Here is a 26,360-nt window from a genome sequence, read left to right on the forward strand (position 1 = left end):
ATAGACAATAAGGTATTGTTCCAGTGAGGGAACCTGAGGATACAGGCAGAAGGAAATTTTTAAAAGAACCAGAGATGACATGAAGAAAAAAAATAACTAGCACAGTGAGTTGCTCTGGTCTGAAATGGATTGTCTCTAAGAGCGGTGGAAACGGACACAATAATAATTTTCGAAGAGTTTGGAAAAAGTCTTATTGCTGAGCTATAGGGAAAGAGAGCAGAGGAATGGGACTAATTAGATAGCTCTTTCAAAGAATATGTACAGACATGATGAGCTGAATGGCCTTCTATTTTACATCATGTTCTGCATTAATTCTCAGACTCATCAGCAAACTGGCTTGGTGATTCCATCACATCAATCTAGTTTGCAGACCAAGTTTCACTGTAAATCTCCAAATGACTGTTTTAATAATCACAGTCATATGGTAAAGGCAGATAATAGCTGGTACAATACTATCCAGAGATGTGGAAGATAGTGCATAACTTCAGAATCTAAGTTGGTCCCAACACTCAAAGTTCCACACTGACTGCATAACACTAAAAGAACTTGTCAGTTGTAAAACAAATTGGAATCCTTTCACATTAGGCACTAGGAAAGCTGTCTAGGCAACCTGGAGCAATCCTGGGTATATTATTTCCTGATCCTTAAATGACTTAAAAGGTTACCATGATACATTCCCAAAAAAATAGGATCTTCATGAAGGTGAAGGATGCAGTCAGAAGTGTGCAGAACTTGAATACGGAGATGTTATTACATACTGTCTAAATAAAACAATAAACCATGCTGAGTGGGTGTGGCTTTAGCTATAGCTAATCTGTTGTATAACTGATAGACATCCTGAAGTGCCTATTTCAACAGCTTTTTCCATCGCCAGAGTCTGATCAGCATCTAACCTGCTGACTAAAGTGGAAAAATTGTAAGTTTCAAAGTAGATACCACTGATGCCACCCTGCAGAACTCAGAAGATTTTATCAACATAACATTGTGCTTTCTGGGTAAGCAGAGGCCAAGCAGCAGTTTAATTCAAAGCATATGGCCTTTGTTTAGTACCTCAAAGGAGGCCCTGCCAAACAGATCCACTGCAAGGGGAAAAAAAAAGGTATACAACATTCTTCCAAAGCTTTTATCCTAGCCAGCAATTTTTACATACTTACTTGAAATGTAAGTCTCACTAGGACACGCTATGATGGTCTGTTAGAATGCTGACTGCCTTTCAAACTTCACCACAAATATCTCTGTAACGAAACTTTACATCGGTATTTTGGACTATGGAGCATTTTTCCAGATGTGTTTCTTACTTCTGTCAGTAACAAGGCATAGCTCACATTATTAGGTATTAGATCGCAATGCAGACATGAGGAATCCTGTGGTTGCCTGTCTCAAAAAACGCATTCATGTTTAGGAAGCTCACAAGATGCTTTTAAAATGATTCTATAATTTTGTTTTAAAACATATTTCTGAAGTGTGGTGCCACATTAAAACTTGAGGTGCAGGACTTTTCCACTGGTAATGGACTTTGGGCCAAAATAGATATCCCTCCCCACAGGTTAGGTACTACCAAGCAGCAATCTGTGATTAGATGCCACAAGAAAGATTTGTTATCTTGGAAGGCCATGGGATCAGAGCTAGGGTGGAGCGAAACAAAAGAAAGATTTAAAAACAAGGATGATAACTTTTAAATCAAGACACTGCTTGACCAGGGAGCAGATAGTCAGAGAGCATGAATTTACAGAGGGCAGAATGTGCAAGATCAGCCTGGAGTGCATTAGAGATGTAACAAAGGCATAAATGAGGGTTTTAGCAGCAGATGAGTTATGACAGGAGTGAAGAAGGGTGAGGTGACAGATCTAGAAAGGCCGGCTGAACGATAACACATGTAAGAGTTCAGAAGCTCATCTCAGAGTCAAATATGACACTGAGATGACAAATGTGAACAGATAGATTTAGCCTCAGACTGGAGAAGGATGGAGGCAGTAACTAGGAAAAGATGTTGGAAGCCAGGACAAAAAACAATGGCTTCAATCTCCCCAACATTTAATTGGAGGAAATATCTAAATTATCAGACTTCTCATCCAACATCAGGTGGATATAGGATGAGAAGTCTGATAATGTAACAACAGTGGAAGAGTTAAGCGAGATGGGGAGGTAGAATGGAGCATCATCAGTGTGAAGTGAAAACTCATGCTGCGTCTTTGGATGAGTTCAGATTCTTGAAAAACACTAGAGGTAAGGGAGCAGGAAGAGAAGCCACTGTTGATAGATAAGAATGGAACCAGGCAAGAGCAGACCCAACCTTGTAGATGATAGTGTAGCGGCATTTAGAGGAGGATGGTGGGGTCAACAGTTTCAAAGGCCACAGACAGGCTGAGAAGGTCAAGGAGAAAAAAATCTTTGATAAGAGCACTGATAAGATCTGTTTTGGTACTGTGACAGGGGGGAGAATATGATTTAAGGATTCAAATAAGGAGGTAAAGATGGGAACTGATTTGGCAGGCAATAACACTCAAGAACTTTAGAGAAGAAAAGACAGTTGGACCTTGAACAGTGGTTTACAAGTTCAGGTGGCCCAGGGTTGTTTTTTTGAGAAAGAATGGTGATGTTAGATTTAAAGAACATTTTAAGAGTGCCAACACCTGAAGAAAGAGAACTGTTAACAATATTGGCTTATGTGGGACCAGGAGGGAAAGACAAATGGTCGGCATTTAGTAGGAACAGGATCGAAGGCATGATTCATGGACATGTAAAACTCAGAGTGGGTATGAGAGGAGACAAGAGATAAACTAGAGAAAGATTCAATAACAACGAAGTAAAACGATAATGGAATGATGAAGACAGGTGATCAACCAAGCTTGATTCATCCTAAGTAGAACTTTTACTAACTACTACTTACATTCAACAGCTATGATATGTTGTCTACGATAAAACCGTCAATAAACCTAGTTGGTTTTTGATCACAAAATACAAAATCAAAACGCCCTTCACTGAAGTAACAATGGTCAGAATTTTCTAGTCCTTCCCACTGGCAGGGTCTTCTAGATCCACCAAAGGCAAGCCCATGCAGCAGATCCCAAAGTGATGCAGCTGACAGCAACGTGATCATTGACTTTGGCAGGACTGCAAAGTCCCACTGGCAGGCAATGGAGAGCTGCTTCTGCTGCTGGAAAATCTGCTGGGAGTGGGCGGTGTGGTTACGAGGTGGTGCTGGACCGGCAGATGTCAATAATTACAATAATTCAATATTACATTTGAACAACATTGTAATATTCAGACTACTAATCACTGTTCTGGATCATTCACAGTCCAAATTATAAAAAAGGAGGAACATGACCAATGAGACTTCAGCCCCAATTTTACTTGCAGTACAAAGGTGGCATGCAGGAAGTCCCCTTGCTATCGTGGTAATGTAAACAAGAGCTAGCAAATTGGCAGCCCATTTCACACCCCACTTTTTTCTTTCTGATTTCAAATCAATTAGTTATCATTTGTTCTGTGCTAAGTCCCAAGACCAATTTAATCCTAATTAACATACACTATTTTGTACAAAATGCAGCATGTGGATGACGGAGGTCAGGAAATCAGCAAGCAACGTACTGTGGCAATCTCTCTCTGGCATACCCCCTCTCCTCTGCAACCTTCACTAGCCTTACGTCCCTTCCCATGGTCTTCTAGAACATAAGAAATAGGAGCAGGAGTAGGCCATCTAGCCCTTCGAGCCTGCCCCGCCATTCAATAAGATCATGGCTGATATGAAGTGGGTCAGTTCCACTTTCCCGCTTTCTCCCCATAACCCTTAATTCCCTTGTCTATCAGAAATCTATCTACCCATGACTTAAATATATTCAACGAGGTAGCCTCCACCACTTCAATGGGTAGAGAATTCCAGATATTCAACACCCTTTGAGTGAAGAAGTTCCTCCCCAACTCCGTTCTAAACTGCCCCCCCCCCTTATTTTGAGACTGTGCCCTCTAGTTCTGTTTTCTTTTCTAAGTGGGAAGAATCTCTCTACCTCTGCCCTATCTAGCCCCCTCGTTATCTTATATGTCTCTAAAAGATCCCCCCTCAGCCTTCTAAACTCTAATGAGTACAGGCCCAGTCTATTCAATCTCTCTTCATAAGCTAACCCCCTCATCTCAGGCATCAGCCTGGTGAACCTTTTGTGTACTCCCTCCAAGGCCAATATATCCTTTCGCAAATAAGGGGACCAAAACTGCACACAGTACTCCAGTTGCGGCCTCACCAGTGCCCTGTACAGTTGCAGCAAGACCTCCCTGCTTTTATATTCTATCCCCCTCACTATAAAGGCCAACATTCCATCCGCCTTCTTGATCATCGACTGCACCTGCAGACTGGGTTTTTGCGATTCGTGCACAAGGACCCCCAGGTCCCTCTGCACTGTAGCATGCTGCAGCTTTTCACCCTTTAAATAATAATCCCGCCTACTATTATTTCTACCAAAGTGGATAACCTCACATTTGCTAACATTGTACTCCATCTGCCAGGTCCTCGCCCACTCACTCAGCCTATCCAGATCTCTCTGCAGACTTTCCACGCCCTCCACGCAATTTGCTTTTCCACTCATCTCTGTGTCATCAGCAAATTTTGTTACCCTACATTTAGCCCCCTCCTCCAGATCGTCTATGTAAATGGTAAACTTTTGAGGCCCCAGCACCAATCCCTGTGGCATTCCACCAGTCACCAACTGCCAACCAGAGAAGCACCCACTGATTCCAACTCTCTGCTTCCTGTTAGAAAACCAATCCTCAATCCACGCTAACACTTTGCCGCCAACTCCATGTACGCTAACCTTCTGCAGCAACCTTTTGTGAGACGCCTTCTGGAAATCTAAAAACACCACATCCACTGGTTCCCCTCTGTCTACCGCACCAGTCACATCCTCATAGAAATCCACTAAATACGTTAAACACGACTTCCCCTTCACGAATCCATCTCTCATTCTGTCAACTCATCACTCTGTTCTGTGCTTTCTCAATCCCTATCCAGTGTAAAAGACAGATCAGTCAGTCATTTCAGCACTACATCTCTGAAAATCCCTCCATTCTCTGTCTCCATTTAATTGACTAAGCCTCATCTATCCTTTCTGCCCCTCTGGAGTAGTTTGAATATTCTATATTGCAAATCCTAAGTAAATTCAAACTGTTGCTTTCTGAGCAGCTGTAACATTTTGGATTATCCCTACAGTCCATATTACTATGTGACGCAAATCTTACGAGTTGAAATTTAACTACATGAGGCTAAGTTATGGTGTGCCACAGGGCGAACAATCTGACCGTAGGTTATATTTATTGTATGCTAGATTTCTGCTCATTTTCAGCCTACACCATAGATTAGCAGTAATGTGAAAAGGAGACCCAAACTCTCTCCTTTCCAGCACATAACCTCTCCATCAGCAAGTCCTCTACCGTGGCTCTTCATGGCATCATACGTTAAATGGATTTCTCACAGCTTCAAGTTAAAGCTTCAGAGGAACTCAGAGGAGGTCCGGCTCCAAGACATGCAGTATGCAGGTCTGTTAGTGTGTGGGCACATTGGTGCTCATGAACCAAACTCTAGTTATGGACAATAACTCCACTGCCTTGTGGATGACTTAGGGGAAACAAATGCCAAGGGAGTAAACTATGAAAGAAAATCTAGAATGGAGCCCAAAGGCTGACTCTGAAGCTTTAACCTGAGGCTGTGAGAAATCCATTTCATGTACGATGCCACAAAGAACCATGGTAGAGGACCTGCTGATGGAGAGGTTGTGTGCTGGGAAGGACAGAGATACACATTTGGCTCTCCTTTTCACATTACTGCTTGTCTATGGTGGAGGCTGAAAATGAGGAGAAATCTAGCATTCAATAAATATAATCAAAATAACTCATACCTCAAAGTGTCCTGGAAACCTCAATGATCAGGGCACTGGCACTAGCTGGACCTGACCATCATCAGACATGACCAGCAACCACCAAGCCCATGCTAAACAAAGCTAACCACCAGGTTAAGAGTATTAGGCAGCCCAAAGTCTCCATAAACCTTTCCCAGTCGCATGCCCTGGAGAGGACACTCCAACTAGTAAGGTGCTGATCTATCACGGTCCACCTGCATCAATGGATGCTTGAAGCTTAGAGTCTTTATTCAACAAATGGCCCAAATCCATTGCACTGGACAAACAAACAATAACAACTCTTTGTACATATTCCTGATGCCCCCATTTTCCAATCATAGGTTTGACAGATGACATGCAACTAATCAAAAACTTGCACAAGACAATTGTGATTGACATGAAACTTGGTGGGATGCTGTACATAAAAAGTTCTCTTTTGATGAGATGTTAAGAGTGATTACTTAAAGAAAAACATGCATTCATCTGGCAGGGGAAGAGTTCAAAGGAAATGCACGAGCAGGTAGCAGGTTTTATTGTAAGGAATTTGCTGCTCTCTATGATAGAATTCCCTACAAATAGCTCAGCACATGTTCCTTCTATCCACCTCCCAACTCAAAACAGGGCCAGTTAACCTCAGGAGTATCTATGTTCCAATGCTGCGCTCCACTACAGAGGCAAAAAGCTAGTTCAACAAAGAGCTTGACACCGCTATCAGCAAAATTGCTAAGTCATAATCACTAAGTTAGAACATCTTTACTTACTGGGGAATTTCAACACAAGAGCAGGCGCAAACCATGAGACATGTCCCTCCTGGCTTGAGAAAAATAAATGAGAATTGACAGGCTACCTTTAGCTTTGCTGCTACCATAATCTGTGTGTAACTAACACCAGAATAAACCATGCCAACAAGGTGTCCTGGAGACATCCAAGATTAGGGCACTGGCACCAGCTGGACCTGATCATCACCAGATGTGACTCTCTAAACAGCATTTTCAACACTCACAGCCATCTACCGCAGGACTGATAGTGATAAGATCAATTCCCATCAACTTCCTTGTCTATCACAGTTGTCTGCAAGTCATTTGTCAACCCTGTGCACGTTATTGTTTCTGCTTGTTAACCGAAGGGTTGGCATTTATTTTGTTGTTTTGTTTGACTGATGCAATGGCTTCAGTCCACTGAGCAGATCACTCCCTGGTGTGCATCAAGGTTAGGAAGCATGTTTTTATTCAAAGCAGAAATGCAATCTTGTACAACATCAGCCATAATGCCTACCCAGCTAAGAAACCCCCATAATTCCAGAACTCAATAGAATAGGCACCGTTTGCATTCCTACGCAGAGTGTAGGACTGAAATGTAATATGCTTCAAAACACCATTTTTATAACCACACTCTCAACAGAATGGGAAGAGGTGAAAACAGGGACTGGTACCTAATATCACGATAATGGAACCTGCCATTGGAGCCAGTAATCTGCCCTCATTTATGAGAGACAGCAGAGTGAGAAAATTCTGAATGCACTAAGAGCTGCTCAAAATAAAGTCCAATGAACTGCCAGGTGGTGTATCATGACTGCAATTACTTTTTTCCCCTCTATTCACATGAATACTTCATGTGAATTGATACTTCATATCAAGTTTAAAATTAAAGGAACACTGAGGATTTCTAAAGTGAACCTTAAAAAATACAATGCAGCATTACTTTGAGAGAGTATTCAGATGTCCTTCAACACAGGAGATAGATACAATGGGTATGTATGATGAGATCAAAAGCTCAATCATCAAAAATGTACAACAGTACTGAAAACAAAGCCAGGAGGTCATCACTGACTGCAGTAAACAGTTGGAGAGGTGAGAGGAACTCCTAACTTAAGTTGTATTCTAGAAAGAACAGGGTCACCAAAGAAACTCTGGTCACTATCAAAAACCTGCCTACGATGGAAGAGCTGAATATTGAACCCACTGAGAAGGAATTTAGTAAAGATATCCTTTCACTTCCTACGGGCAAAGATCCAGCTGCCAAAACTATATTGTCTGAACTCATTAACGAGAAACCAGTACTCCAACAGCCACTACACAAACTCCACTGTCTCTGATACAGGGAGGGGCAGTAACCCAGATGTATGTGATGCTGATTGTGACCTTGTACATGAACAAGGGCAATCATAGCAACTGCAAGAACTATTGAGGCATTTCCGTGATGAGCAACATGGGAAATACATTTGCCCATTGCAGATCTCAGCTGAATGTATTTATCCTGAATCGCAGTGTAATTTCAAACTGGAAGATTCATATTTGGCATGAGATGTAAAAGAGATGCTGCAAATAAAAAAAAACGATCACTGTATATTGCATTAAACGATCATGTGGATCATGTCATATACCCAAAGATTGTCTGTATGGTAAACTGGTCACTGCATAGCAACCAGCTGGATGTTTACACCTCCACTACAAGGACACCTGCAAGACGTGAGGATGGCAGACCTTGACACTGACAGCTGAGAGGCAGTTGCTGATGGCCGTGACCTTTGAAGGATGACTGTTTGGAGGGCAAGGGGCAACAGAAAGCTCAGCTGACTGAGAAGAGCCTCAGAGAAAACAGATCAGCGAATCATGCACCTTCTCAACCAACTGTCTTCCTATGCAACAAATGCAGCACATACTGCCATGCCAGAGTGGGATGCCTGAGTCACACCAGGCAACATTTAATACAGAATTAGTTAACCATCAGGGTGCAAATCATTGCGTCAGGAGATGGAAGAGACACCAGAAATTCTTACACTGGAGGTGGTTGGTAGTTTCACCCTACACTCCTGTTCTTCCAGACAGGTGGAAGAAAATACCAAGGACTTAAATCTAAACTCCAAATTGTTTATTGTTAGAGGAAAAATATGCACAGTTGAATGAACCGGTAGTACAAGTACTTAAACACTCAGACACTTTTAACCATTCTCTGAGACTGAAATAAATTAGTTCTTTTTACTCAAGTTACCTTGCCTCATCACAATGACCCAGAGATATAATTGCCCCAAAGGAACTGAAAAGTTATAGTTTTGTAGGCTTTAGAGCATAATAAGCCTTTCCTGTCAACTTGAAACAACAATTGCTTTCTGAGCAGCAAGCTTCGAAAGGAAAGGCTATTGGTAATGACTATGTTTATTTCCTGCAGTGGCAACTTTGCACACATCATAATATGTTCAAAGATGTGTCATTCTTTGAAGCTATACTTCAGATAAGGTATTTGCCTTACCTCCCCATTAACACACACACACACACACACACACACACACACACACACACACACACACACACACACACACACACACACACACACACACAGAAGGGCAACAATATCTGTACCAGAACACTCAACAGAAATTTGTTACATTTTGTCATTGATATATGAGAGGTTTCTGGACAGAGTTGTGTAATTTTCCTGAAATAAAAACAGAAATGTTGGAAATGTTCAGCAGGTCTGGCAACAACTGTGGAGAGAAACAAAGGCTTGAATTTTCCAGGGTTGCTTCTAATGAGAATTGCTGTGGGTGGGACCAGAAAATTTGGAGAGCCATCAAAAATGATGACTTTGGCCAGGAATTACTGGTCCTACCACCCAGAGTTAATATTTCAAATAAAACACCCATTTGCAGTTGTATAGTTATGCTGCTTGGAGACAAGTTAGGAAGAGCAAATAAAAACTTGGAAAAACCCATGACTGCACTTTAGCACTTGAAATCCCGGTGCCCTAGTTTTTTATAATTTAAGTGAAAGGATATAATACACAAATGTTGTAACTTCATATAGCTACTGTATTGGACTAATCTTTGTACAAACTCCAGCAATAGGGATTCTTCTGCCTGCCTACCAGAATTTCACTGGCTGGGCTGGGAAACCCTAGGAAAACGTCTGGAGTTTCTGTGGAAATTCACCTTCAACATTCAAAGCTTAACCAGAAGTGCAGAAGGAAGTCTTTAGCTCCATCAAATCTGCACCAACCACAATCCCACCCAGGTCTATCCCCATAACCTCTTGCATTTACCCTAGTTAGCCCCCTGACACTAATGGGCAATTTAGAGTGGCAAATCCACCTAACACTCTCATCTTTGGTTTATTTCCTTAAAAATTATGCACAGGTTTAAATCAATTTCACATTCGATTACCCTGATTGGTCAGTGTTTTGCTTGTTGCCAGCTAAGGAACAAGTGGAATCACATCCAAGGCAGGATCAATAGAAAGTGTCTGAAAATATTACTAAAGCCAATAATCCCTCTTATAGGCTGGTCATACTGACAGTGGCCATGGAAAGTGTCTACAATATTGATCCTGTTTTCCTGGCTGAAAATCAGTGGGTGTGGGAAGGGGAACATGATCTACAAATGGTAACAATGGTAAGTTCCATCAATGTAGGGTCAATGTGATGCAGCAGATGTAAGTTGACAACGTGGACTGATATTTGGCCTTAGGATGGAAAGAGACTGTGGGTCTCAAACCCACAAACATTCCAGGGGAAGTAGTCAATTGTTGGGATTTTGATTAGGGCACCCCCTTAATTGACATGGATGCAGGTTCCCAGTCTAATTAAGGATTGTGGGCAGCCCACACAGCTGAACAACCAGAGATTTTCCAGCTTCAGAGGAACACCAGTTCCAGTCGTGAGAGGGTGCTTCAAAAGAAAGTAGCCTCTCAGCCACTCTTCTCAATCATTAATTAAAGAAAATAGAAAGCACCTAGGCCACCACTATTGGGGTACACGGAGCCTTTTTACAAGGTGGGCTTTGGCAGTACCCCTCCCAGACAGGCAGGGAGCACTGGCACCCCACAGACATGCCAGGAGCACTGGCACCCCATGAGTGAGTGGCTGCCTCCAGGCAGTTAACCTGCCCTCATCACATCAGAAAACTGGGGTAAGTGCCGAACCCATGGTTAACAAGGCTGTTAAGGAGCTGCAGTGGTTGTTGTGTGGTCTAGTGATATAGGTCACTGAACTGGTAAACCTCAAACCCAGAGCAATGCTCTGGGGTTCCAGGTTCAAATCACTATGGCAGATGGTCAAATTTCAAATCTAAAATAAATCTTATGTGGGCACGTGGTATTCCCAGGTCCGAAATCCAGTATCAGGAACAATGTTGGAAACCCGACAATGCAAGTGGTCTCAATTTCCAGGTTGCCTCCATCTACATTTTTGACATACAACTAGGCTGAAAATTCAGCCCTTTGTTTCCACTGACCAATGAAAAAGTTTAAATTAATCATGTGGTTACTTTACTTTCTACAGGCATATTTTTCTGGTTTGTTTTTTAAATAGTAAAGTATAAATTAAAAGCATTATCAGAAGTGACATTTCAGATATCCCTAATGTATTGGAATATCCTGAACTGGGGTTTCCTCCATTCAATATTATCTTCCCCGTCCATTGCTGAAAAGCTTCCCTATTGCCAACAGTTTTTGGCTGGGTTCTTAACATTAAATTTCTGAACTCTCAGTGGGAAGGGCCAGAGGCCAACTCCCTTGTATGTTTGGCACCAGGAACTAGTAACTTTGGTCAGAACACAAGATGGCTGAGGTTTTGTTTATGCTTTATCTCATGTTCATGTTCCTCGCCCCTCCACAGCCGTATCACCCCCTGCACGCCTGACAAGCATCACAGTTGCATCGCCCCTTTCAATCGGGGGGAGGGAAGAATTGGCAGCAAAGTAGAACACTGCAGCTTGTAACATAATAAATATGCTTAGCTGAAAACAGACATCCTCTCAATCTAAAGAAAGGCAGCATTACAGAAGGAGGAAAAAATTTTTCATGCAGCACAAAAGGAGGCTATTCACCCCTTCATGCCAGTGCTGGCTCTCTGAAAGCTATCCAGTTGGTTCCACATACCTGCCCTTTCCCCATAGCTCAGCATTCTTTTTTACTTTTTTACAAATATTAATCCAATTTGCTTTTGAAAGTTACTACTGAATTTGTTTTAATCACACTTTTTGGCAATGTATTCCATATTACAGAAACTCGCTGCATAAACAATTTTTCCTACTTATCACCCCCAGTTCTTTGGCCAATTATCTTCAATCTAGTTACTGACTCTACAGCCACTCCAAACAAGTTTCTCCTTATTTTCGTCATCAAAATCCTTCAAGACTTTGAACACCTCAATTAAATCCGTCCTTAACCTTCTTCTGCTCTAAGGTGAGTAACCCCAGTTTCTCCAACATGTCTAGACAGTGAAACTTTGCAAACTGACAAATGTGCTACACATTTAAGATTTTGACGTGTTTCCTAAAGTGTGGTGCTCAGATGATAAAACCAAAAATAGTCTAAAACCAAAATATGAAATTAAGTCAGCACAGGCTCAACTGGGTTTTTTTCTTTTTGCAATTCTAGTTGCCTATTCTGCGCTGTAATGTTCTATGTTCTACGAAACACTTCCCAAAATAGCCACAGCTTGAGAAAAAAAAAATCAAATCTTGAAAATTTATTTGCATGGTAAGTTTTAAAAAGTTTATTTATTAGTGTCACAAGCAGGCTTACATTAACACTGCAATAAAGTTACTATGAAAATCCTCTAGTTGTCACACGCCGACATCTGTTCAGATACTGAGGGAGAATTTAACATGGCCAATCCACCTAATCAGCACGTCTTTCAGACTGTGGGAGGAATCCAGAGCACAAGGAGAAAACATGCAGAATCTGTACATACAGAACAGGCCTGAGCCATGAATCGAACCTGGGTCCCTGGCACTGTGAGGCTGCAATTAACCACTGTGCCACCAATAATTTATCTTCAGAGTTGTCAGCCAGATGACAATTAACTAAGAGCACAATCCATCAGCGATAGTAGAGCTTGATGTCTGTTGCTTCATCTACCCACATGATTAGCAACACCAAATGTAAATAAACATTAAATGACTAACAGTGCTTGACCTGAATTTGATTTTTTTTAAAAAATCACTTCAATGCAAGACAATTTTGGAACATAATATTAGCAATTACATCAAACTTTCAGCACTAAAATGAGCCATCCAACCCGACAGATCTGTGCTACTGGTTCTGCCTCACATAAGCATCTTCCTGCACACTTCATCTCACCCTATCAACATATTCTTCAGTTCCTTTTGCCTTTCTACTCATGTACCAGCTTCTTTTCTTTTTCTCTTTTTAAAACCCTTTTCCCCATCCATACCACCTCCAAATACAAGGGGCTCATGGATTCCTTCATTATTATGATTGAGACAAACCTCCTTTAATGCTTTTCCCTGCCTGAACTCGCATCTTTCTCCAGTTTCTCTCCTACCTCCCCACATATCCTCTGAGTTCATCTTATCCATGTGACTCACCTCTTGCTCCTTCATGGCACAGTGGTTAGCACTGCTACCAGATATCGCCAGGGACCAGGGTTCGATTCTTTGCTTGGGTCACCGTCTGGGTTTGCACACGCTCCATGTGTTTGCGTGGGTTTCTTCTGGGTGCTCCAGTTTCCTCCCACAGTCCAAAAATGTGTGGATTAAGTGGATTGGCCACGCTAAATTGCCCCTTACTGTCAGGGGGACTAGTTAGGGTAAATGCATGAGGTTATGGGGATAGGATCTGGGTGTGATTGTGATTGCTGCAGACTTGATGGGCCAAATGGCCTTCTTCTGCACTGTAGGTTTCTATGATTTTATGAACTCTATTCCCACTAAACACCCAAAGTTCCCTCCTTTCCCTGTTAGCCAATATTGGTAAGGGTTCTTTCTCTTCCGTTGTTCCTCTCGCCATCATCACCTGTCTTCTCAAAAATCAACCCTTCATCCCATTGTCCTGTCAAACCATTGCCCCATCTCCAACTTCAGAGTCAAAGGGGCAAATTCTTCCATTCTGCCTGCCAAGGGAATTGTAGTGGGCAAGGGAGCAGACCACGGGAAGGTCTGTTGACCTCATGGGGAATTTTCCACTTTAGGGGAGTGTGGGGCAGGAAAATTCCACCTATATAGTTTTACAGCACAGCAAGAGGCCTTTGGCCCATTGTGTCTGTGTCAGCTGTTGAACACCTATCTGTTCTAATCCACTTTTCGAGCACTTTGTGCATAGCCTTGAATGCTGCTTACCTAAATGCTTTTTAAATGTTGTGAGGGTTCTCGCCTCTACCAACCTTTCAGGCACTGAGTTCCAGATTCTCACCGCCCTCTGGGAGAGAAAGATTTTCCTCAACTCCCTTTTAAATTTCCTTCCTCTTACCATAAATCTATGCCCCTTGGTTACTGATCCCTCTACTAAAGGAAAAAGCATCTACCCTGTTTGTCCCTCAAACTTTTGTACACTTCAATTAGGTTTCCCCTCAGCCTTCTCTGCTCGAAGAACAGAACCTTAGCTTAACCAGCCTCTCTTCACAAAATGGCTACTGACCATCAGCTGACTCTGCTGAGTGGATTCCAGAACCCAGTCAGAGAATTGGCTCACTGTCTCACAAAGAAAGGTTATTGTGGTTGTCGATGTTGGCAGCCCGAGTGCGGCAGCAACTTTAAGAACAATCTGAGCCGAATCAGAATGGCAGTTTAAAAGTTTTTAAACTCGATATCCCGGCCGATGAAGGCAAGCATGCCGCATGCCTTCTTGACTACCTTCTCCACCTGCATTGCCACTTTCAATGACTTGTGTACCTGTACACCCAGATCCCTCTGCCCATCAATACTTTTAAGGATTCTGCCATTTACTGTATATTTCCTATCTGTATTAGACCTTCCAAATGCATTACCTCACATTTGTCCGGATTAAACTCCACCTGCCCAAGCCTCCAACTGATCTATATCCTGCTATAAGCTCTCAGGAGACTCAGGAAATGGCAAGATGGAGAGACACAGTCTCTTGAAGCAGATGTCTATCTAAGATTATCAATCTACACCAGAAGTGACTGTTCATTGATTGAAGAAATGAGCAGAAAACAATTTCATCCCTTCAAGAGAATTCCTACCAATGTCTTCCATCTTGGCTACTGAAATACCTCAATTTATCCTTTGACTAAAGAAGGCCTCTCATCAGGATTGTATCTTTGATCATCAGGATACATCGGCTCATCTTTAAACTGCTGGACAGTCCTCCAGATATTGTGTGTTTCCTGTCAATAAATTTCCAGGACTGTACAACAAAGAGTGATGGCAAAGAGGTTGGACATGCCTAATCACACTCATCATCATCCATCTTGTCCACACCTCTTGTTGTGCTGTTCAGATGGGGAAAATTCTGGAATTCTCCTGAAAGGATAACAGTAGGACTGTTACATCAAATTTTCAATTGGAGCGAGAGATGAAGGAGGAAAGGATCACTGTTTTCCCCTCCAAAATCCTTGAAAACATTGTCATCTTCCAAATCTGCTCCCATCTTTCCCATAACTCCAAGTTTGAATTCCTTCAATTAGACTTTCATTCCTGATATGAATGAACTGAATTGGCTCTCTATGACAGCCTATGCGACAGTACCAAAATTAATACCTCCCCTCATCTTCTTAGTGGGTCTGCAGCATTTCACACAGGCAAGCACCTCATTCTCTTCCAATGCCTCTTCACTGTCTGCCAGCTGGAACCTTCTGTTTCCAAGTGGTTCCATTCTGATCAATTTAATCTTGGCAAATAGTCATTGCAATGGCTTCCCTCCCTGCTCCCACACAACCTCTGTTACCTCAGAAGATTAATCTTCAGCCCACTCCTGTTTCTTACCTACATGCTTCCCCTTGACAACATTATCTGAAGGCAGAATGTTAGTTTTACATTTGAATGCTGATGACACTCAACTTTACCTCATCTCTCGCAACTCCTCCACTGTTGCTAAATTATCAAACAACTTGTTTGACACCCATTGCTAAACGAGCAGAAATTTCCTGTAATGCATTTTGGCATGACCAAAGCTATTTGTTTTGGTCCCCTTTCCAACCGCTCTGTTCCCTATCTATCAACTCCATTCCTCTTCCTGGCAGATCTGAGATGAAGCCAGTCTGTCTACAACCTTAACATTTGATCCTGAGATAAACTTTTGACCTCATGTTTGTGTCACCGTTAAGACATCCATTTCCATCTCCGTAACATTGCCCGACTTGCCCCCATTTTAGATCATCTACTCCTGAAACCCTGGTTCATGCCTTTGTTACTTCTCAGGTCCACTACTGAAGCGCACTCCTAGCTGATCTCCCATATTAAGTCTTCCCTGAACTTGATCATACAAAACTCTGCTGCGTGCATCATAATTCCCTATCCTTGTGCTCACTGACTTACAGTAAAACATTTTGACTTCAAAATTTTTATTTTTGAATCTCTTCATGGCCTCCTCCTCACCATGGAGGGAATTCCCTTTCCCGCCTACCACGGGAATCATAACAGGTGGGGATTCTCTGGTTTTGGGGCGAGTACAACAGGAGAATCCCCCTACGTATCTCTGTAATTTTCTCCAGTTCAACAACCACTCCTGCCCCCCCAACCCCCACCACCATTGGTGGGGCTGCCTTCAGTTGCATAGACCCCAAGCTCTCAAATTCTCTCCCGACCCTTCTCTGCCTTCCGGCCTTCCTTTCCTCCTTTAAGAAATCCTTAGAACTCCTCTGGCTATGCCTTTTGTCATCTGATCTAAGATCTCCTTGCGTCATAAAGTTTATGGAATTCAGTGTCCCACTTTATTTTATAATAGCCTTGTGAAGCACCTTGGGATTTTTCACTACGTTAACAGTACTATATGAAATAAGTTGCTGTTGTTAACGAGCATGCTAATAAATGCATCTATGCTAATTGTCTCAAACAATCAATGTTGTAGTGAATTCTACATTCTTATCACTGTGAGTAAGAAAGTTTCTTCTGAATTAATTCTTGTATTCATTTGTAACTTTCTTATATTTGTGATCCCTACTTTGTGACTCCCCACATGTGGTCTACAATATTGGGAGCTGGAGCAATTGGGAGAGGGGCACTGGGGTGTTATGCATTATACTGTTGATGTCCAACCACAATATATAATGCACTCTCATACTTCGAAACATAGAAACCCTACAGTACCGAAAGAGGCCATTCGGTCTATCAAGGCTGCACCGACTGCAATCCCACCCAAGCCCTACCCCCACATCCCTACATATTTACCCACTAATCCCTCTAACCTACACATTTCAGGACAGTAAGGGCAACTTTTTTTTTAAGCACAGCCAACCAACCATTTTTGGACTGTGGGAGGAAACCAGAGCACCCGCAGAAAACCCATGCAAACCCGATGAGAATGTGCAAACTCCACACGGGCAGTGACCCACGCCGGGAATCGAACCCAGGTCCCTGGAGCTGTGAAGCAGCAGTGCTAACCAATGTGCTACCGTGCTGCCCCTTCATGAGATTACATTGCTTTTTTTGAACTTCACAACACATTTTGTCCGAGGAAAACAAAGCATTGCACCACAGCAAAAGCAGATTTGGCCTAATTATAAAGTACTTTCCAAAAAAACTAACTCCCGCATAAAAGGACAGAAGTTCTAATGAGGACCAGATGCCTACCTTCACTGGTAGCTGCATTCTTTCTGGCTTTGGTCGGCGTGTGATCCGTACTTGAACTCACGTCGGATGAGATGCTTGAGCTGCCTTTGCCTAAATAATGGAAATCAGTTTAAAAAATAGCATCATCACAAGCAGAGGAGAAAATAAAACACAACTTTTCATTGTGGCTCACTACTGGATGTAGTTATAGGAGGAAGCTGAAATCTCACATTAGGTACTGCATTTTACATCAATTCAAACAACTCAAACTTCTTTCCAATCTTAGACATGCCACATATGAGTCAACTAAGTTCTTCACAAGTTTGTATTAATATCCATGGGACAAAGCACTGTCTTTAAATTGTTGACATTCTGACACAAATATTTTCAGATTTTGTTGGTAACCTTCACAACCTACTTGATACACACCATAAATTTCACATGAAGACTTTTGCATCAGGTTGCATGCATGTTCATTAATATTTTTGCAAAATAAAATCACTTAACAGTGACTGATCTGAAACAGTCAAATCTCAACGGCAGGTGAAGTAAGAGATTATTCCACATAAGTGCAATTTAACATTATTCGGGTGTGTGATGTGAATTCCAGAAAGGGCAAATGTGACAGCAATCAGGTTGTCCTGAATTGCATCTGTTCCTAAAGATGAAGCCACATTAGATTATTATGAATGCAGTGAAGATGTTTCTGTTCTTAGCTTTGTTTAAGGTTTGCAAGAACCATTAGCCACCAAAACCATTTGTATTTGCAATGACAAGTCTGTCTCTTCAGATGTTCCAGCGAAGCTTTACTCTATTGGAATGTGTAATGTGAGGAAAGCTCCGGCCTTGGCCTTTGCAAGTTAAATCAAGGCTTCTTTTGTCTCATATCCCAGTTGACCATGATCCCCCATCCCCCAGAGACTTCAGGCGCAGTCCCCTCCATGGGAGCTTGCCTGCATTCCCACCATTCTCGACATGCATTACGCCACAAAGCAAAAGCAGTTTCGAGGCAATTAATTTGTGGTTACTTGGCCTAATTCATTTGCAAGACCTTTTTCTTAATTTTACTCAGAGCAACCTCCCCTGCTGATTTCAATATGTCTGGATTCTAATTTCAGCTATGCAGAAGTTCTGCCTTTATTGTCCATTTGCCATTTCCATAAAAGTCTTAACAGTTAGTGCTGTATATATAGTGCTCCTATATATTTAAAGGATGTCGAGATCTGAACAAAAATAGAAGCTTTAAACCGATTTTTATTCACGATCCTGTGCAAACCATGTTAATCCAATATTTTAAACAAAACTGATCAGATTGCATTGCGACTCTTTTAGTGTCAGTCACAGTTTAGTGGGTCATACCCTCACTTGAGTGTTTAAGGCTGCAAGTTCAAGTCCACCTTCAAAGACTTGGGACGGCACCCCAACATTGGAGTCAAATGGGGGACCCAAACATGCACTATTCTGGGAGCAGTTATCCAGCAATGATTTTCCCTGAGTTACCTAATTACTGGTCAGTGAATACCTTCAGTATCCAGTTAAGAATGACAGGCAGGCTCTGGAAGCTAGAGGATCAACAATAAGAACATAAGAAATAGGAGCAGGAGTAGGCCATCTAGCCCTTCGAGCCTGCCCCGCCATTTAATAAGATCATGGCTGATCTGAAGTGGATCAGTTCCACTTTCCCGCTTTCTCCCCATAACCCTTAAGTTTCTAGCATAGCAACAGTCACAGTCTATCCTTACAAAGAGAGAGTGGGTGCCTCCGTCTTAAGGAAGGTTGCTCTCACTTCTGAAGTAAAAAAATATTGCCACCACTCTGGAGGGGGAGACTTTCATAGGCAGATTGTGGTTACAGCTGTGAATAGATGGGCAGGAAAGGCTCAAAGGCACCCTCGAGAATGAGGGGTGAAGGGTGTCATGTCCAGAGGCTAACTGGAAAGTTCCAGTTGGACTCTGATCATTGATCTTACTGGGCATTTTCCTTACCTTCAGCACCAGACGTGATGGTCCCCCAACGATGGGTGTGTCTGTGTGGCCACTGCACATGTGCAGGTCTGTCAGTGGGGATATCAATGCATGCACACTACCCTCCCCCCAACTCCCCATGGCCAGCCTGACCCTCCCTTCCTACCCATGTTTAGCCCCAACACCCCATGTCCAGTCCAAACCCCAGCCCCCTCCCCATGTCAGCTCTGATCACCTCCTCTGTCCCAACCCCACCCATCAATCCCTAATGCAGGGTGGGTAGCGGAACCACCACACCACAACCACCAAATCGGCCCTGCTCCCATTAGGCTCCCCTCCCACACCCCCCTTTCCCCAGTAGGGTCTGCTTGCTTGGCACTGCCTAGTGGACAGTGCCAGGATGGCACTACCAAAGGAGCACTCTGTGTCCCCAACTTCCGAGGGGCCTCACTCCCCGCCAGTGGGGTGATCATGCCTGGTCCCTGTTCATGGGGACAATACATGATTTGTGCTGGTGACAACCTCTCCCAGCGGGGTGGGAAACATTAGTGAGTCTGGGACAGCATCATCCAGGCTCACTAATTAAATTACATGAAAATGGCTATTTCCAAACTGTAATCAACTTTGCGCTGATTTCCAGTCTGATTATGTTTATAAAAAAAATGGGCCAGGGATATTCAGAATTGGCTGAACACAGGTTGCGATACCTTTACAGGGCCCCCACCAATATTTCCTGACCTGCTGCACGATTCGAGCAGCACAGTGAGCCAGGAGAATTACACCCCACACCCTGAGCCTCCTTAGACACTGGCATTCAGACATACCAGGCAAAGGTATTCTCTGCTTGAGGCCCGGTTTTGTAGGGAGTACTGCCTGTGAGCTCCACCCACTGTCTGGTGCTGTTTGTAAAGCTTTCTACCCTGATCCCACCTCCAGGAAAATGGCCCTGGTACTGGCAAATAGTCATGCCAAGAGAAAAATTACACAATCTCACATTAGGGTGAAAATTCAGCCCTTAAGCACAAAAATCTAGGCTGCTATTCCAGAGCACTACTGAAAGAATGCTGATATGCTAAATTAAGGCCCCATCTACCTGTCTGGTGGACATAAACGATCCCATGAAACTAATTCAAGGAAGACTAATGGAATTATCTCCAGTATTGTGGCCAATATTTAATCCTTAATCAACACTTAAAGCAGGCTATTTAGTTCTTCTCAATTTTTTTGGGAACTTTCCTTCATTACAACATGAAAAGTACTTTATTGGTTGTTAAATACTTCGGGAAATTCTGAGGCCACAACTTTCTTTTTCACCAAGTTACTTTACTTTTACGATCTCAAACCTAATTTGATAAGTACAGCTACATCCATATTAACATGATGTCCATTTAATCTCTTATATCGAAGGACATAAGTTAGGTTTTAAATTCTCTTGCAGCACTCAGTAATGTGTCAGTGTTTCATTACAATTCAAAGTGTGCAGAAGCCCGTTGAATTTTTCAATGTGACAACTATACACTGACAAGCAGTAACACTATAATATTTACATTGTTGTTTAATATAGCTTCTTACTGGTCAGTGTACTTTAGATATTACATGAAACCTGACAGTTACACACATGTATTTGAGAGCTATTCTTTCCAATGATTTCTAGGTTTGCCACTATTTACATAAAAATGTTTTACACAAAATGATTGTAGCTGTAGCCATGGCTGTATATCTGGCTATTTGAGAGGAGGCTGCAATGACCACCTCCAAACAGTTGCAAGGTTCTGTACTTGGAGTGGGGCCCGTTCAACATTATTTTGGAATAATGGTCCTTGCTGGGCCTTAACTAGAACAACTGGCTTCCACCTCCACGGAGTGGGCTGCTAATAAACTCACCCAGAGGCATTAGGAGTCATCCAAACTGGCCTTGTAGTATTTTCCTACCCTGCCAAGTTGCCTCCAACTGGCCTGGAAAATTCTGCCCACTGAAAACAGACAAGGGCTTGAAATTCCCTCCAATATTACTGTGGACTTTCCTTCTGAAGTCTGACAACATCAGGTTTTAGTCCAACCTATTTATTTGATAATATACTCACAAGCTTTCGGGGTTAGCCCCTTCATCAGGTGACAAAGGGGCTAACCCCGAAAGCTTGTGAGTGTATTATCAAATAAATAGGTTGGACTAAAACCTGGTGTTGTCAGACTTTTCACTGTGTTTACGCCAGTCCAACGCCGGCATACCCACATCATGACTTTCCTTCTGTCAGATCATGGCTGAAACATATTTGAAATTCTCATTCCTGTACCCACAACTCCCTGTTCCCATCCCTTGATTTCCCTTCCACACATAATGGTAGGGACACAGAGACATGTGCAAATTAAAACACAGAAACGGGCCATTCAGCACCATTAATCCATGCAGTTGATTACCTTCCACTTCAGCAAACAATCTTGATCACATTTACACATATATCCCCAAATTTATTTTCCTTTTTTCTGCAGGGCTAGGGAAAATGGTAGAAGTGGGAATATTATCAATGAGACCAAAGGAAAGACAAGACCTACTGCTTAGTCACCTTGCTCCCTTACATGTTCCTCATTCCAGGAGCTATTTGTGCTCATCTGTAACCAGTCAGTGGCTTTTGTCAAGGGGGCTCAAGAGACTCCACTTAAATATAGCTCCTCTCCTTTCTGCTGCCCCAAATGAATGCCCTCCTACAGTACTGTTTTATTTAACTTATTGGCACTGATGGGCTCCCTCCACGGAACACAGAGAGCATCAGAAACTGGAGCCTAATGAGGCCCAATTCAGGACAGCGTATTAGGATTTGGTGAGGTTGTGGTGTGAGCAGATGCCTCACTCCAATCCATTTTCGGCGGTAAAATTATCACATTGAAAACTCTAGCCCAAAGCATCCTCATTGGTTCATGAAATTTACAATATAACATATACTGTTAAAAACATAAAAGACACTAAGCTCCTCAGAGCCACAGCTACTCCATTGCTGTAATTTCATCAGTTATAGAAACATGCATTAACTTTTTGGACATTAATTTCCTTTTTACCCAATTCATTGCATGAGCTTTCACATCCTGGATAACTCCTTACCTTTTCAATTCCCCATACCTTTGGCGGTATCTGTCTTTTTCTGGATATGTGGCCCTTAATCAAATATGCATTGATCAGTAGTGCAAAAAATGGGGGTTGATTTTCTGGGTCTGCTAGCTCTAGCCGGGAATCACGATGGTCTGTTGAATCAGGCAAGAAGGACTGATCAGGTCTCTCGCCAGGTGTCCAACCTATTGCAGGTCTCTTGGCCTGCTGCATCTTCTCCAATCAGGTTCTCACCTAGAATAGGCAAAAACCTGATCACTGCTGATTTTAATACATTTCAACGTAATTACTGGGTTTGAGGCCTGATGTTCCGGCCTCCCAGTATGCTTCCCCCCATCCCCCTCTCACCCCCACTGGCTGGAAATCAGGCAGACACCAATCTCTCCTGGTCCTGAAACGCAACATGGACTTCAGGGGAGTAGCAAGGAAAAAGTACAACCTCCAACTGTGCCCACAGGCCCCTCTGTTGCTGCCAGGTTGCTCAAGGAACCTGGGGGTTGACCATGGGGCTCTACCCCAGAATAGGGGTCTCCTGGCTGGACTTCTCCTTTCTGCCCTGAGAAAAATGGAAATAACTCTTAGGATGGTGATTTCAATTACGTTTGTGTTCTGTAAAACCTTTGAAGTGGCCTGGTCACTTTAAGATCTATGTCCTCAGAATACCTGGAATCTTTCAAAATCACAGTCGTTTCCATTCTACAGTAGGGATTGGTTGATTTCAGAAGCCCTAGGTGTTACTAGACCTCTTTGAAGTTCTTTGATTGACAGGAGATGTCAATTTCACTTGACAGATCCCACTGCTTTCTCTCATAAGCCTCAGATACTCTGAAACCTTTTAGAAGCACTGACTGGCAGAAGCTTTAAATTTTACCAAGGGGTTTCCCCGTTTCTAGCTTCAATAAGCACCAGCTGCTCTGAAAGTTCTGAGACCTGCTTTGATTGACTTCTTCTGAGCAGATCAAAGTGGGGATTAGCCAAGCTTATCTGCACTAGGAGCTCATGTTCCATTGGCTGCTAAAAGCTTTTCTGACTGACAGGTCCAGCGCAGATCAAACAGTTCATTGTGGATACAATCAGTTCATGCTCCATTAAACATGAAATAAACAAAGAACAACACAGCATGGGAAACAGGCCCTTCGGCCCAACGAGCCCGCGCCACCATCTTAAAATGTATTTTTCCTACACCTCCCTTGACCCGTGTCTATGCTTATGGTACCCCCATTGGAAACCAGATTCAGGGGAGAATAATTTAGGGACAATTTGTTACACCAATCAGCCTAAGAGCACATCTTTGGGGTGTGGGGGGAAACCGAAGCACCTGGAGGAAACCCACGCAACCACAGGGAGAATGCGCAAACTCCCACAGACACTGGCCCAAATCCATGTATCTGCACAGCTAGCAGTGATAGTCACTGAGCTGTTGTGGTGCCCATCTGCTGGTCCAGTTTTAAGCATACACAAACAACGCAAAGTACTAGGCCACTCTTGAAACATCCAAGAGCAGCACACGCACAACCCACCGTGTGCATGCCCCTCGTTAGGCAACAAGGTGGACCGACGCACCTGCGGAGTAAAAGAGACAAAACATCAACACACATAACATTAGATTTCCAGGAACGTCCTGAGGCTCTGACCTTTATTTAAAATCGTCTCCTATAACCCTCCATCCCTGTTTCACTCATGTGTCTATCTAAGTAAACCTTAAACAAGTCCAGCGTGCCTGCCTCCACCACCTTACTTGGTAGTGCATTCCATACCCCCACGACCCTCTGTGTGAAAAACCTCCCACTAGCATCCAAATTATACTTCTCCCCCCTCAACCTAAGCTCGTGGCCCCTCGTGATATTTGTCTCCAAATTTAGGAAAAAGCCTGCCACTGTTTACTCTATCTATACCCTTCATTATTTTATACACCTCTATTAGATCCCCCCTTAATCTCCGTCTTTCTAAAGAAAAGAGCCCCAGTTTACCCAATCTTTCCTCATAACCCAGTTCTTCCATACCAGGCAGCATCCTGGTTAACCTCCTCTGCACTCTCTCCAGGGTCTCCACATCCTTCCAGTAGTAAGGTGACCAGAGCTGGACACAGTACTCCAAATGCAGTCTAACCAATGTTCTGTACAACTGTATCATTAGACGCCAGCTCTTATACTCTATATCCCTTCCTATAAAGGCTAGCATACCATAAGCTTTCTTCACAACCTTCTCCACTTGAGTTGCCTCTTTCCAGCAGCTGCTGGTTTGAAACAGGTTATCCCTTTGATCAGAATAACTTTGAGAACAGATGGATAATCTGACTGTTTTTCTTCCATAATGGGTCTTTATCAAACACTTATGCTGGGACAGCATGACTGTACTGGAGGCTGTTTTCAGCTGTAAAAGAAGCTGATTATCCTCCAAGTGCGTCCTCATGAGGACCTTCTAGCAGCCACCATTTATTGTTCTGGATCCACCTGGAGGCCTTTGGAGCACCCAGGTAGTCGCTGAATCATAGAAACCTTACAGTGTAGAAGGAAGTCAAGTACATGGACAGTGCCCTAGCTTTGCTATCTGCCACCCTCCCAAAGCCAGCCTGGAATGTCACTGCCAGGTTGACACTGTCAAGGGAGGCCTGAAAGGGTCCTGTCTTTGCTGCTTTATACTGGAGTATCTCCCTTGAGGGCGAGGAGGGGGTGAGGTCACTGACTTCAGGTGTGGTGGGTCAGGTTACCCCATGTCAGCATGGTGGGTGGGGAGGGGGGGGGGGGGGGGGGGGGGGTCGTCTCCCCTCTGTGGTGAGCATTGTCTGCAGGAAGTAGCTATGTACATGGGGAAGGGCAAAACTTGGCACAGTACTTAGATCCAAGTGCCTCTTAAAAATGGCACTCTGATCTTGGTGAAGCCAGGCTTGCCGGTGTGTTTCACGTTGGAGATTTATTTTGCAACCCTGTTGGCGGCATGTGGCACAGTGGTTAGCACTGCTGCCTCACAGCGCCAGGGACCCTGGTTCCTTTCCAGCCACTGTTTGTGTGGAGTTTGTACTTTCTCCCTGTGTCAGCGTGGGTTTCTTCTGGGTGCCCCACTTTCCTCCCACAGTCCAGAGACACGCAGGTTAGATTGATTAGCCATGATAAGTTGTCCGTTAGTGTCAGGGGATTAGGAGGGTAAATATGTGGGGTTACAGGGATTAGGACCTGGGTAATGATTGTTGTCAGTACAGCCTCAATAGGCCAAATGGCCTCCTTTTGCACTATAAATTCTATGATTCAAACCATGGTTGAATCCCACCCAGGTTAGCACTACCAGCAGCATTGAGAAACACTCCAATTTTTCCACTGGTGACAACTCGTGACCATGATAAGTAAACTGCAGTCAATTTTTAAACAGTTTCCATGGGAATTTACTCAAGTGGGGTTGGGGTTTTGACTCTTTGCCATAACATTGCAAAGGATTGACACAATCTTCAGACATAGTGGAGGTTTTACACAATCATAGGGTGGGATTTTCTAGTCCGAACTTTTGCTGTTCCATCCTACCTGTGAAAATTTTTGCAAAGCGCTGGACCAGAAAATCTTGTCCATGTCGGCCAATTGGAAATTTTCACCATTTATGTCCCATGGTTGGAATTAAAGGTATGAACACAAAACAAAAAGAGTACCTAAACTTTAATCCAGTCCCCACCCCCCAATTTACATTAATGACCTTTATTTATACAGATAGCATGGAAGTTACATTACCCTGTACATAATTAAATCATGCCACCTATTCAACTGATTATCTCTGAATCATGAGAAATAAATACACAAATTATTCAAAATCAATTCAATAACATTTAAAAGTTTTTTCTGATTCCTCTATAAGACGATTCTAGGGAGGGGAGAGGACATTTTTTCAGTACCATCTTTCCAATTACATTCGCAATTCAGCTCCAGAAATCAAGGATTTGAGTACGAGATAAATGA

The 26,360-nt window shown here is 43.0% G+C and overlaps 1 protein-coding gene across 1 annotated transcript in view; it reads right to left on the bottom strand.

Annotated features, from left to right (window-relative positions):
- Positions 1-26,360, bottom strand: part of fbxl7 (F-box and leucine-rich repeat protein 7) — a 327,425-nt gene that overhangs the window by 223,427 nt on the left and 77,638 nt on the right. Inside the window, exon 2 of the mRNA XM_080215959.1 lies at positions 17,374-17,463. Within this exon, the coding sequence (XP_080072085.1) occupies positions 17,374-17,463 (90 nt within the window). The remainder of the gene's footprint in view (positions 1-17,373; positions 17,464-26,360) is intronic.

The sequence above is a fragment of the Carcharhinus amblyrhynchos genome, chromosome 2, assembly GCF_965287045.1.
Source record: "Carcharhinus amblyrhynchos chromosome 2, sCarAmb.v2.hapA, whole genome shotgun sequence".
In the NCBI taxonomy this organism is placed as follows: Eukaryota; Metazoa; Chordata; class Chondrichthyes; order Carcharhiniformes; family Carcharhinidae; genus Carcharhinus; species Carcharhinus amblyrhynchos.